At 40.4% G+C, this 14,765-nt stretch overlaps 1 protein-coding gene across 1 annotated transcript in view; it reads left to right on the top strand.

Annotated features, from left to right (window-relative positions):
• The first annotated feature begins 6,456 nt into the window (after positions 1 to 6,456).
• The window catches only part of myo15b (myosin XVB), a 162,103-nt gene continuing 153,794 nt past the window's right edge, over positions 6,457 to 14,765 (top strand). The window contains exons 1-4 of the mRNA XM_065471583.1: positions 6,457 to 8,514; positions 8,881 to 9,057; positions 13,043 to 13,107; positions 13,203 to 13,266. Coding sequence (XP_065327655.1) covers positions 6,457 to 8,514; positions 8,881 to 9,057; positions 13,043 to 13,107; positions 13,203 to 13,266 — 2,364 coding nt within the window. The remainder of the gene's footprint in view (positions 8,515 to 8,880; positions 9,058 to 13,042; positions 13,108 to 13,202; positions 13,267 to 14,765) is intronic.

Genomic DNA, 14,765 nt, shown 5'->3' with positions numbered 1-14,765 from the left:
TGATTATGTTAGCTTAAATGAATCAACACCCCCGAGTCATTCTAACTATCAGAGTCGTTGAAGCACAGGCTGAGGGGGTGGTTGGGCAGTGGTTTGAACTCACCTCTCTGACATCGCTCACAGAGTAGTCTCTCACTGTCTTCCTTTTGGTAGTCCCTCAGATTCAATTGTACATTTCTGACGCCCCTGGAACCCCCCGCTTGTTGTAGGTCAAGCAAGCTGGTTATGGGTCCACATTTACTGGACCCATAATAGCATCTTAGGTTGGAACAATTTCTGTCACCAGCACTGTTTAAAATCGTGTTTGTCTCCTTCAGCCATCTGACACCCCGGATCTGTCTTCAGGTATTGCTGTTTATAATTACTTAGTATTCAGAAAAGGCTCTCTCTCCCACCTCATTGTCCCTACGATTGTGCAGTAGATTTGCTTTCAGGTGCTTCGCTTACTCAGTACTCAGCAAGCAAGATTGACTTTGTTCTTCTCCGGATTTATTATTATTACCTACAGACTCAACTCTCACTATGCAAAACCAGACGTACTTTCCAGCCAATTATCCACTTCCAAGACCACCTCTGAAAGTGCTACCATAATTTCCATCCATCTCGATTTACCTAGGAAATCAAATCACTGATCAGGATTCTCCAGTGTGACAACCAAGACCCAGGTATTGGTCCACCTAACCATCTTTTTGTACCTTCCAAGTAATACATTGTGCCCAGACCACCAGGTATACCTGCCACCCTGGTAAGAACTGCACCATCTCTTTTCTCCAGTGCCTGTTCTGGTCCCATCTTTAAGGATGTCAAAGACTACCTGTCTCCATGTCCTGCCTGCATGTCCTGAACACCACTTGAAGTGTGTGTAAGACAGGTAGAGGGAGGGGTGATGTCACCGACAAAGGCACCTAGACTGGCTCCATCTGCACAGGTTACTCCGGTTACATAGTTGGTCATCCCTGCACAGGACACACAGCTGAAAAGAAATGGTCAGCCCAAGTTTCCCTCTGATCCCTCCCTTTCCTCTGATATGTCGGGTTTAGAAAAAGCACTGAAAAACAAGTTCTAAGTAATCACAGCAGTTGTAGGCTTGGGTTCGGTCTCTGGCTGGGGTCTGGAGCAACCCTGGCAGAAACCCTGCTTCCTCATGGAAGTCTAAGAAGATTGGACAAGGATTGCAGTCACCTCATCCTTAGTCTATAGCCAAGAAGGATGCTGACTGACGTCACCAGGTCCAGGGCCTGGTCCAGCAAGAAGGAGAACAACTAGTCTGAGGTGATGGAGACTCCTGGTGTTTGGCTCCTGCATATATACATTATTCATTTCTTGGGTGCTGCTACAGATTCCCAATAGATTGTCACTATTGTTTGGCTGATCAACTGAAATGCAGACTGCAGCATTGCCAGCCCCCCCTCTGTTTTAAGTAAGAGTCATTGTGTCCCATCAGCTGTTCAATTTAATATTAAATATAAATTATGCGATTATATACATAATCGCAGCCAGGTGGCTGCTCTGCCACCTGGCTGTAGCTCAGGTGGCAGAGCAGGTCAGCCACTAATCAGAAGGTCGGTGGTTCGATCCCAGGCTGCATCCTGGCTGCATGCCAAATATCCTTGGGCAAGATACTAACCCCATGTTTGCCTACTGGTGGTGGTCAGAGGGCCCGGTGGCGCCTGTGTCCGGCAGCCTCGCCTCTGTCAGTGCGCCCCAGGGCAGCTGTGGCTACAATGTAGCTTGCTATCGCCAGTGTGTGAATGTGTGTGTGAATGGGTGAATGACTGAATGTAGTGTAAAGCGCTTTGGGGTCCTATGGACTAGAAAAGCGCTATACAAATGCAGGCCATTTACCATTACAATACAAAACTTACACTATTAATAAAAGGCCAACATTTTGCATTTAAGTAATCATTTTACTTTAAAATGACATGAAAACACAATTTCTAACAGATTATTACATATAACAAACAGGTTAATAATGTATAACAATAGTGAATAATCATGAATTATGACTTTGTAAAATTTTTGAGATAAAATATCTGTTTTCTCTATAACTTACTGGGACATGAAACAGCTGAAATTCTGTAATTTCATAATGGAATGTCGGATTAATTCCATCCTGGGTAGGTTCCTCTACACGTATAGCACGTAGAGGAACCTGTTTCTCACCGTGCTCTTTCTCATCCTGTCCATCAGCTCATATTGTTAATGTAACCCAGATGGAAAAAACACAATTAGATGACACAAAAGATAAAAGAAGAGACAGTATTTATTTTCTTTATTTTAATTGTTTACATCAAGTGTTACAGTTCCTATCGCAATCGAGTGCACTGCTCAGTTCACCCCACATGGTGTTGCCTAGCTCTCAACAGCCAATCAAAGCCTACATTCAGCCTGTCAACTAGGAGGTGAGGTGAAAGCATGTGATTCTCCTGGGTTTCTTTCTGATCTCAGCCATGGTAGTGAAGGCAACTACTGAAAAGAAGACCTAGAAACACAGAGAACAAAAAGAGGAAAACCCAGAGTTAAACTGTGGGACAAGAAAAAAACAGAAAGCCAGCCTACTTACCTACTGGAAGCCTGGAGCTGAGTGAGTGAATGAAGGAGAGAACTAATGTTTGTAAGACAAGTGTTAGTTGGATGAAAAAAAAAACTTGAAGATTCTTACCGTCCTTGTCCATGCTAATGCAAGCACAGGTTTACCACTTACTTTCCAGCTGGAGAGCTGCTGCTGTTCTGATACCGGTGTGTTCGGCTTTGAAACACAAAGCAACTGTGAGAAACATTTTCCTGTAGCTGCTCTGAAGCTATTTTTCCTGTCGGTTCACTGTGTGCTAAAGAGAGTAGTGGTAATATTAAAGTTATGAGAGTGAACTAAAGTGGATAATTGTTACGGTCCTGGGCCGTTTGATTACTCCCAGCTGTGTTTCCCTACTGTTTCTTCTCTATGTATTTAAGCCTTTTGTCTTCCTCTGTGTGTTGCTGGTTTGTCTGCATATCATCCATGTCATTTCTCCAAGTTCCTCGTCTCAGGCTCTCATGTCCCATGTTCCACGTCTCCACTCAGGTTTTTGGCTCCTTTGTATTACTTTTGCATGGTGATGGTCAAACAAAGCTTTCTGAAGCATTAAAGCTTGTGTTGAAGCTTCATTACTTGGAGCTTTTCAACACAGTCATCTCTGGGGACATCTGGTGGCCAAAAATATAAAGAACAGCTTGAAGCAACAAATTAAAGTGTACTGCTTCATTATGACTGCCCACTTCACAGAGTGGAGTTCACTATCTGGTCTGATATTGGGCCATCTTTGTGTTGCTTTGAAAATGTATTTTTTGGGGGTGAAAAAAATGATGTTTAATTGCTTAACAAAAAAATTTGATCAATAAACATTCCTTGTTTAAACATGTGCCATGGTTTGGTCTTTCTTTGCTTGTGACTCCTTGATGTTGGTAAATACAATAGATGAAAAATACATATAACATACATATAATAACGTACAACATATTATGGAGTGTGCTTCTGCTGTGAGGTCCTGCCTCAAGGTACTTATGCAATTAACCGCTGGAAAGTGTTTTTATAAATAATATTATATTAGGCCAATTTTCTTATACACATTTTTAAACCTGGGCGTAGAACTGATTGTGAACTGGAAAGGGGAAATGCTTATGAACTTGTAAAGTGAAAACATTTACTTTACTTGCATGCATTTAAGGTTATCCTGTTTGGTTTTTATTTAAGAAGAGAATTTGTTCCGCTATGCGATGGCCGAGTCTGTTTGTTTTCTTGGAGATAATTTCTCCTGCCTTAGAGAAAATTCTCTCACATGGAACAGAAGAGGCTGGAGTGCACAGAAACTGAGATGCAAGTTGGTAGAGATGCAGGTATACGGTCTTCCTGGGTCCTACATACTATCACCTAAAAAGAACAAATAAATTAAATTGCTGCACATTTTGTAGGATAACATTTTAAGATTGTTTTAAGAATAAAATTATTTAATGACATGTATATTATGAAAAGCAAATGTTTTGTTAAGACATTTTAAGTTTTTTAATTTTTCAGATAAAATAAACACACGCAAAACGAAGGCAAAAAACAAGAGCAGAAAGCTCCCAAACCCACCCGATTGTCCAAAATCAACTCAAAATACTCCCACACGACAGAACTTCCCCTCTTCCTCACTGGCAAATAAAAGCTCATTCTCAGTTAAGTTGGTTATCAGTGTCTGCACTTGGGTCCTATTTCTCTCCACAATAATTGTGCAGTATTTCCGAACAGTGTATATATAGTGTCTTTTATTTTATGCTGATTTAAATATAAAAGAGGAAGTCTGTTTTATTTTCCTGTTGCCAGTTTAAAGATGGCTAATTTAAAAAAACACAGATGAAGAGAGTAAAATAATGTTCTATTTTGTAATATGCAAATTATTGAAAGAATTTATTTAATTTCTACTGTGAGTCTAACGTAACTGGGGGTAATTTTTGGTGCAGACCTATAGTGTTAGAGAAATTAAGCTCGATACTTTGATACCTCTAAACCGAACTCAGCATGTGTATTTTGTTGTTTTATTTGCACATGGTTTTGATATGGCTATGATGTATGAAATTTTGAATGTTAATGGTTACTCACCATCAGTATTATTGAAAAGAGAAATATGTGAGTACTTGAATGTTTAGTTCTCATATTTCATGCATTTGACTATTGCGTGTTGTACAGCTAAAAGAAAAACTGAAACTTTGAGATTTGGGAAGATTTCTTACATGAGGTTGATGCAATATTTTGATATTTAATTTAAACTTTAAATAGTTCATAATATGATAATAGACCTGGGTTATAGGTTAGGTGTTTAGAGAGAACAGGAAAGTCTGGTCATAACAGATGTTGAGTCAACCACTTTGAGGAAAATCACCATGAAGAAGATGCACACGTACACACTCATACATATGTTCACACTGCACTTACAAAGACCTTTGAAGTCAGTTGTTACCGAAACAACTCTTAATTCTTTAAAGGGCCCCAATGGACACTTTTATTTCATTTAAGTGTGCACACTATTCATTTTATTTCTGATAATTAGGGTCAATTTGATTATTTTGTACTCTTTCTGTACAAATTGGACAATCTTTTTTATGCATTGTAACAATATAAGAGTTGCTACTCAACAGTTATTCTTGTTTCTGAGTCATTATTGCTGCTAAACACTTTGGCTCCTTACGAACTTATTACTAGCCCAAGTAGTTACTGTGCTGTAGTTCACTTTTATATCTCTAAAACTGCATTGAGCACTTGAAACAGCACTTCTCACCTTTCCTCCCAACCATTTAGCAGATGTCCATATGAATGGCAGCACAGTGCTCTGATCAGCCAGGTAGAACTAAATAATTCAGAAGGCCCTCTGTGTTTGTGTGTCTGCACTTTACTGCAAGCAGTTCAACTTTGTCATTGTTGTGTCACAGGCATACAATGTTGTTGGGTGTATATTACATATGTGGCTCTCTGCCCTTGGTTTAATTTTAGTGGGTGGGTCAGCTCTCCTCCTGAGCACAGCACATATTTGGATCAGTAACACTAGTTCTTGAGGAAAAGCGAGAGGACTTTGCAGCCCCCCCAGCTATGCCTTGGTTTCATCTGAGAAGCCTGGTAAGCTATATTACACTGAAATGAGCTCTGTGCTTTTACCCCCAGGGACACTGGGTATAGAGCCACATCTAGGCTGAAGGTGGAGACAAAATCTGCTGTTTACTGTTACTGTTATCAAACTTGGAAAAGATTTATAGCCTCTTTGAATGGACTTTCCTTCCTTGTGTGTTATCCTTATCCTGCAGATTAATCCTAGCCCACAAAGTTAGCTTAGGAATGTCAAGTAAGTCGAAAGGATCAGGGACTTAAATCCTGAAATATGGTCTCAATAGTGAAAGATGAAGTCAAGGACCTGGTTTCACTCAATTTGACAGATATGTTACTCTATAATCTAGTCATCTATATTTATTTAATTTTTTAAATTTTGATTTAATGTGTAAGGCTTTACCTCTTACCTTTCTTTTTGCAGTCTCAATTTTCCAAATGAAAACTTTAATGACAAAAAACATTTTGTTTTTATACTTTGTAGGTTAGTTCAACTCTGAAGAACTGATTGCATACTACAACTTGAATCCCAAGCTAGAACAAATTCCATGAAACAGAAGGCAAAGACAAAAACAAACAAAATTCTATGAAAAAATGTGAGACAGAATAGTTCTAAAACATGTCAGTCTCCTTCTCAAGAAAGAAAATGGATTTTATTAACACTAAAGGATGGAAAGTCCAATGAAACTAAAAGCAATGTAAGAATGAAAGCAGTTCAAAGCAGAAGAAGAGGCTCCAGTGAAATGGAGCATCATACAGAGGAAGAAAATAAAAAAACAGGACATGGAAAATTGCATGCTCAACACAAGAACGATAATGACTTTACAGGTGGGGAAAAAAAGATGACCAAACATTCACCAAAAGTATTCCCAGCCATTCAAAATAGGATTAATAATGGGTTCTACACTAAGCCTGAGAAAGAGAGGGTAATAGAAAGTGAGGAATCAGAGAGCGATGCAGGGAGCTCAGTGGAGGCATCGGTAAAGGAAATTAGTAATAATGAGGAGGCGGAGGAACAGAGTAGCGATGACGAGCCAGTTAAGATGCAGGCTAGTGAGGAAAGTAGTGAGCGATCTGAGGTGTTGAATACTCAAAGAGATACAGAACAGTCAGCAAAAACACAATCAGACAAGGAAGAAGGTGAATCCACCAGAAGTGAGTCTAAGGACCAAGAAGAAAAAGAGGGGAGAAAAGAAGAGGAACAAAAGAGAGTAGAAGAAAAAGAAGAAGAGGAACAAAAACCAGAAGAAGAAGATGAGCAGGGAGGTTACCTATGTGAAACTATCAATCATGACAGATTTGCAGACAAGAAGATAACCTGGGGGGAAAGATCTAAAAAACCAACTGCTGATAAAGCCGTCAGACAACACAGAAACACTCCCGCAAAGCCTGCTCAAGGAATGAAATACAAGATGTTTAAAAAGACAAAGGATCAGCAGGCTGCAAAGACAGAAAAACAACGGGCCAAAGCAGAGAAGCTAAGGTTGGAAAAGGAAGCCAAACAAAAAGCCAAGGAAGAAAAGGAGAAGAAAAAGAAGCCACAAAAAGAGTACAAATCTCGTTCTACAACAGAAGGGGTTCAGCCTCCAATGGGTATTTCTCTTACCAGGACTGACCCAGCAAAAAGTGAGACCCAGTTAACAAATAAAGTAAAAAATATCAAAGGGAGAGATTCTTCTGTAGAAGTTGATCTAATCATGCTTCCCAAAGCCAGAAGTGAAGAACTCAAAACCATTCTGGATCCAGAAGAGCAGCAGGGCGCTAAGAGTGTCATTAACAGGAAGTCACAGATGTTGCTCTTGGGGAAAGTCAAGACATTATCTCTCCAACGCAAAGCAACCATGATTTTGGCAAAGCCTGATAAAGAAGAAACAGATACACGCACAACTGATGGGGGGTTCAATAATTTTAATGACCATTTGATCGCACGGGAAAAAGGTATGAAGAGTTTGTGCAGGCTGTCTGGCTGGATTCAAAAGAAAATGCCACAGGGGTTAAACTGGAGAAAAAAGCTTTCTGTTTGGACTAAAGCAATTGGGATTTCTCACTGGCTCTCAATTCAAGCCATAAACCAAAAACATGGCCTAAGAAAATCTAAGGGGAATATTTTCAAACAAAAGATGGCTGTAGGAGTTGCCAGTAAAGCCAACCTGGCTAACAGGAAAAACAAGAGCTCCACTGAGGACAAAATTGTTGAAGAGAGAGCAACCTTCCAGGGTATGGACGAGGAAGGAACAGAAGAAACAGTCCTAGGTGGGGAGAAAGTTGTAGAAGCCAGATATGCTGTTGTACTCCCGACGATGAATAAACTAAGCAAAGAAAATATAACAGAAGCACCTAAGGCAGATCTTCAAACTTCTACTCCAGCAATTCTACCAGCAGAAACCACAACCCCAGAGCTCAGACCTCCAAAGCCAGGTGTCAAGTCTGTGCTCCCTGTCAAACCAGATCTAAATGTCGTAAAGTGCATCAAGAAACCCTTGTCTGGAGGATTAACATCAGTTCAACATGAGCCTAAAAGCAGTTCTGGACTCAATGAGTCCTCCACTGAAGACAGAAACAGCAAAGGCAATCAAGATAGAGTCAATATGTTCGAAGTTGCAAGAGGGAAGGTGAACACCTCTCAAATCAACATAACCAAGATGTCCTTGTCACTGGGTGGTCCAACACAGGCCTCAGGACAAGAAGAACAAAGAGGTAGTTTAGCTTCAATGCCCACTTCTGCCACTCGACCATTTCCAAGTGGAGAGTCCAGCGCAGAGAGATCAGGTGTTCGGTCTTTGTGTGAAGAAGAAGCAGACAAGGAAGTAGCTCATCTGATGGGTGAGGGGAGAATATGTTCTATCTCCAAACCAAAGGTACATTGGACTGGGAACCCACGGATGAGTGGAAAGCCTCAGGTATGGGTTACATTTTTGTTAGTGGACTTTTAAACAAGCATTGTTTAATATGTGGCTAGAAAATGTGAAATACATTTATTTAGGTATTAAAGGCTTTTTGTAAGGCCAAGATTTACATTTGGATAAAATAAATAAGAGAAAAATTTTCATACATAAATAGATGTGTAGCTAACCCTAACTGTAACCTGTAATCACGTTGATGCTAAGATGGTTAACATGTGTAAAATCTTGGTAAATTAACAATTAAGGGAGTGCTATCATTCCACGCAGCAACAATAGCACTCAATATGTGTACTTCTCTCAAGCTATGCTCAAGACAATACTTCTTTCAAGCTTAGTTGTCAATCTTTTTCTGTGTGGGCTCAGGACTGGTTGTGCGCTGAGAACATGTTGCCCCATCAGACAGTGGAGAAGCTAACCAAATGGACAGTCTATGAGGATGAAGGCCAAGCCCGGCCCATTCCATCCCACAATGGCAGGGAATGCTGGGAATCAGAAGATCCCAACCAGGAGATGCTAGAGAGTCGACTAGTGAACATACAGGTATTTATACTCTGTTTTAGTATAAAACTATAAATCACTTCATGACAGCAATATTTAAATGCTACTATTAGTTTGAAAGGGGGAGAAGGCATTGGGAATTAATAAGAATTTAGCATTTCCAATTCGATTATCGATATCCCTTAATATACTACACAGAACAGTTTTCTTTAAAGTAATGCAGTAAGTTACTCAATTTCCTGCTGGAGAAATTAATTTGTTATACTACTCATTAAATAACTTTCATGTTACTGTGTAAAATGACCTGAAATGCATGCATGTCTTATAATGACCATTTAACAATATAAACCTAAGGCTACAGTCCCACACATCACCACAAATCTCTATGCTAAACTTTCTCTTAGTATTTATATATGAACAAAAAAGCCAGACAACACAAAGCAAAAATGAAAACCAGAGCAAATAGACTTTAAAATGATCAGTGATTCTACTTTAGAAACATGATCAGGTATAAACAGAGGCTGCATCTTGACTGGTCATCTGTTTAAGTTCAGGGTTTGGCTGCAGAGCTGAGGTCAGCATTCACTCAACTTTAACTGAACTCTGGGTTCTTGGCTAGCTTAGCATTAAGATGCTCTCTGTGCTGATGCTTGCAAGGAAGTGAAGTTGTGTTAGCAACATAATGCAGTTGTTTCTGTGCAGACTGCATCACTGTTTTCCTCCTCCAACCCAACTAAAATCATCTGTTTGTAATGCGAGTGCAAGTGGAACTGATAAGCAGGATCGATAGGCATGCTAACTAACAATTCCAAGGAACTGGACTGCTGGGAATCAGTTCTCTACGAGAACCGAAACATCAGTTTCATGATCATTGATATACAAACTGACAGGACTATTAATCACAGAGAACTAGAGAATGGATGTAGTTAGGGCACTAGCTCTAATCATTAGGCAGCTAAGCTGTTTATAAACCTGGGGAAATCTGCAGTAAGCTGAGACTGAAGAAATCACTTGTATGACTGATGAAATACTTCTACCACTAAAACCGCTGTCCAAATGAACAGAGTCTTTAGTCAGAGACTACTTCCAGAATTTGAGGATTGAAGAGGATGGAATGGCCTGTCTGCAGTCCGAGAAAACCCCACTGAAGACTTTTTGGATCAGCTTGGGCGTGCTGTTCATGCCAGAGTGACCACATTGGCTGTCTTGCGACAAATGCTGGTTGAAGAATGGGATGCCATCCTACAGCAGTGTGTGACCAAGATAGCGTCCATCATGAGGAGGAGGTTCCAGGCTGTTGTGGCTGTGGGGTTTTCCACATGCCATTGAGGCCCCTGTTTGTTAAATGAATAGATTGTTTAATTGCCAGTTGTTTCTTCAGACTTCAATCATTCAACCCAATAAACTACACCAAATAAAAGTCATTAGCAGATTAAGCTGTTTGCTATTGACAGAGAAGATTTGCCAGGTTTTTCATGAATGCAACTCACATGCTCAACTCTGCTTCTCAACCCACAAATGCATTTTCCTTACAAATGTAGCTTCATTTAGGCTTTCCACAGTATAAGATTTATTGCCAAGAAGCATTATTCCAAAAAGATATAGTTGACCAAATTTCCTTACATTTCGAAATAACTTTAACTATCAAGAAATGTATTTCTTCACAGGCATGGAAGAGAGGGAAAATCATTTCACTTCTTAAAAGTGAGATTGCGGATATTAGCGGTGGAAGTAATCATCCTCCAAAAAGTAGCCAGCCATTCCCATACAGATTGGGTGAGGAGTTCAGTCATTCGAGAGGGGCTCAGTGTAGAGCCACTTAACCTCCTCCCTGAATGAAGATAATCTGAGCTTCTCTGCTGAAGTCTGGAATATGTTTTGTTATGGACAGGGGAACCTGACGCTGGAGCAGTAATTCCTATTTTACTTTGGTGAAGTCCGCTGCTCTATCTGGATGCATGCATGTGTGGTGCATTCTAGGCCATGTCCACACTAATACGTTTTTGTTTGAAAACGCATATTTTTCTCTCTGTTTTGGCCTTCCGTCCACACTGACACAGCATTTTTACTCAAGGAAAATGGAGCTTTTGAAAACGCTCTCCAAAGGGAATAAATTTGAAAACGCCGTTTTCGCGTTGCAGTTGTCACGGTTCTGGGTCCATTGGACCCAGTATTTTGAGTTTATTATGTTTTGGTTTATTTTTTGAATGATGGATTGTGCTTTGTTGATTATTATTATAATCTATGTTTCAGTTATTCTTGTTAAGAGATTAGTTCTTATGTTTGGTTTTCTCTGTATTATGATTTGCTTGGGTTTTGAGTAGTGATTCATGTTTCCTGTTTTATTGTGAAAGTCTTTGTCTTATGTTAGTGTGTGCAGCTTTGTTCCCCCTGTCTCGCTAGCCCTGATCTCTCCCAGCTGTGTCTCCCTCCTGTTGCCAATTCCCTCATTACTGCCCTGTGTATATAAGCCCTGTGTTTTCCTGTGCTCGGTGTTGCGTCGTACCATCAGACTATGCCTGTGTGTTTTCGTGTCAGTGTTTCAGTGTTCAGTACATTGCTCAGTTTATGTTTTGTTTTCTGCCAGGAAATAAAGCTGAGGGTTTTGAGTTACAATTCTGTGTTTGAGTCCTGCGCTTGGATCCTCCTCCCCGCCTGTCGGCACACAGAGCCCTGACTGCAGTGTGGACTGTGAAAACTGAGGTTTTCGAAAATGATGATGCATTTTAGTTGTATAATGCAGTCATATGACCAATTCAACTAAGATGGCGGACGGCATTGTATAGCAGTTGTTTTGTTTGCTCTCAATTTTGACAGACCTATTAAAGATTAGTATCAGTTTGTATCAATTTATGCTCCAGATAGCTTTTCTTCAAAGAAGATGGAATGTTTACTCAGAGCTGTTGTTCAGTGGTGGAACTAGACGACAATTGTGTTTCATTTTGCTGTGACGTTTCAAAGAGCTGGAAAGTAAATAAACAACTGATGGTCGAATCGTCTTACGTTTCACGCATTCGCAGTACAGGAATGTAAGCGTTTTCAGTGTGAATGAACAACTCTTTGGAAACAACTGAAAATGATGGAGCCACTTTTCATATCCTCCCTGGTGAAATTTGATGTGTTGGTCCGCCGAGTTAATGTGATGTGGTGAATTGATTTTCACCCAGGTGCCATCCACACACCTGAACTAATGACTTTGGTAGGATAGCAAAGCCCTCTTTTCATCTTCTTCCATGTACAAATTGGCCACAATGGGTGAAACTAGGGAACCCATGGCACACCCAAGTTTCTGCCTGTAGTATGATTGTAGTAAGATTAGGGGAAACCTGCAGTCAGCTGAGACTGAAGAAGTCACTTGGATGAGTGATGAAACGTTTCTCCCACTGAAAACGCTATGGCCAGATGGACAGAATCAACTTTTGGGGATTTACTTACCTGGGTGATTGAGCATGCATCAAGGTGCATAGAAACCTATTATACAAATGCATATCCTAAAACTTGAATGAGTACTGATCATTTAGGCACAATTTATATTGGGCAATTTTCTCATTTAAAAAGCTTCCTGTGAATACAAATAATTTCTTTTTTAATAAAGTGTGAGTTTCGTCTTCTAAATAAACAGAATAACTCATCACCCCTCTACTAGAAAACATAGATTTACCCATTACAGACAAGACACAATAGCACCACATGAAGGTTAATATATGGTTTAAATCAGCTGAGAAATAAAAGACTTGCTGCTGGTGGATTTATTGCCTGGTCTTTGTATATACAATAGACCTTATAACACATTGCATCACACTGTCATGAGGTTGCAGCCTCATAACACTCTTCCATTGCAGCAAACTGAATTTTTTGCCTGCTGTGGAAAGCTTTCCAAAATATTTGACCAAAACAAATCACACTTTAAACCATCAAGGCCTCTAGAGCAAATCTTTGCCCTTTCTGACAAGCTTCATTCAGTGTTAGCCAGACTGCAAGATGCCTGTGGAGATGAGGTGGGGGGTTGAGCTGTCTGCTTTTACAGGTGATGATCCCCAGCAGCCAGAGTGCTATAGAGGTGGATGAGGTGGACGATCTGTCCCAACTGGAGTGAGTACAGACACAGACACACACACGCACACACGCACACACTCTTTATATTTTAAATTGTGCATAGTTTCAACCTTTCTGTCTAACGGTTATAGAGAGGTGTGTGAGAGTTCTGTGCTTCTGAATTTGAAGAAGAGGTTTCATCGTGACTGGATTTATGTAAGTTTAAATGATTTTGACTCTTTCTTACTCAGTTCATATGAAAAAAGGTTGTAATTTATTATATATAATCAGCATTTTAAACTGCACATCAGAACAAGCTTTCAATAAAAAAATTATGTCATTACTTTGTGGAATAAAAATATATATAATCTATTTTGTATTATGTATTATAGTTTTAAAAATGATAACGATAACGATAACAACAAATTGTAAATTATGTTTTTCCTAATGATTACCAAATGTTGGTGTGGTTATGGTTAAAACCCTTCATTCCAAAACAACAATTACTGTAAATATTAGTTTCTGTTTCACAATAGCGATCAAAAATAATGTTCATAAATTTAATAGTAATTTTTTACCATTTACAATTTCTAATGTACATCACTAACAACTTTACACATACCATCCACATTATGACTTTTAGTTTTGAGTTCTCAGGGGTGACTTCTCATGAGTGAGTAATTTATCTACATTATATAGGCCTGGTCCGTAAACCACCTGCGGCAGTGAAGCATCCAGCCGCCCTATGAGCAGGAGATTTGGGGTAATGGGGTCAGGATCAGCACTATCCGAGGATGCGTAACCAAGAGGTTTCGCATTAAGGATCCCTTATACTTCAATGAGAGCCATGCGGAGGACTTCTGTCACACTCTGATCCTTCAGGATGACCTGGAATGCAGCCTTAACTGACCTTATCTCCCTTTCCCAGGCTCCTCCAAAATGGGGTGCATGCGGTGGATTATAATGAAAGGTTATCCTCTGCTTTGCCAGCTGTGCCTGAAGAATGGGCGTCATTATAGGGAAAACTTCCTCTAACTCTCGAGCCCCCCCTTGGAAATTAGTGTCATGATCCGACCATATCTCGAATGGTGTACCCCGATGGGAGACAAATCTTCGCACGGCCATGAGGAAAGTGTCTGAGTCCAGGCTTGGCAGCAAAACCAGGTGTACACATTGGGTGGTTAGGCACTTGAAGATGATGCCCCAGTGCTTCTCCTGCCTCCGGATATCTTGATGGTGTAGGGACCAAAGCAATCGACTCCAGTTGACCAAAAAGCAGGTTTGTGGATCCGGAGTCTCGCTGCGGGCAAATCAGCCATTTTGGTGAGAACAGGCCTCCCCCGCCATTTCTGGCACTCTACACATTGTCTTTGATGTCTCCGGATTACTTGTCAACCTCTGATGATGCAATAAGTGCGCCGTATCTCTGCAAAGACATGCTCTGGACCAGGATGAAACAGAATCGTGTCGAAGTATTGGACAAGGAGCTTAGTTACCGGGTGTTCTGGAGGTAGCCCAATAGGGTGTATGGTGTCCAGACCTTCAGCACGTCTCAGGTGCCCTCCAACCCTTATCAGGCCAGTAACCAGATCATACTCAGGGCAGAGCACACAAAGTTGACTATTTGGGGCCAGAGTTCTTCCCTTCATCAGGGCCATCACATCCTCAGGAAAACTGTCATATTGAGCTGACTTTAAGATGGCTATCTCTGCTTC

The sequence above is a fragment of the Pelmatolapia mariae genome, linkage group LG8 (assembly GCF_036321145.2).
Source record: "Pelmatolapia mariae isolate MD_Pm_ZW linkage group LG8, Pm_UMD_F_2, whole genome shotgun sequence".
NCBI classification, from domain to species: domain Eukaryota; kingdom Metazoa; phylum Chordata; class Actinopteri; order Cichliformes; family Cichlidae; genus Pelmatolapia; species Pelmatolapia mariae.
The sequence above is the reverse complement of the archived record's forward strand: the minus strand, read 5'-3'. Positions and strand labels throughout refer to the sequence as shown.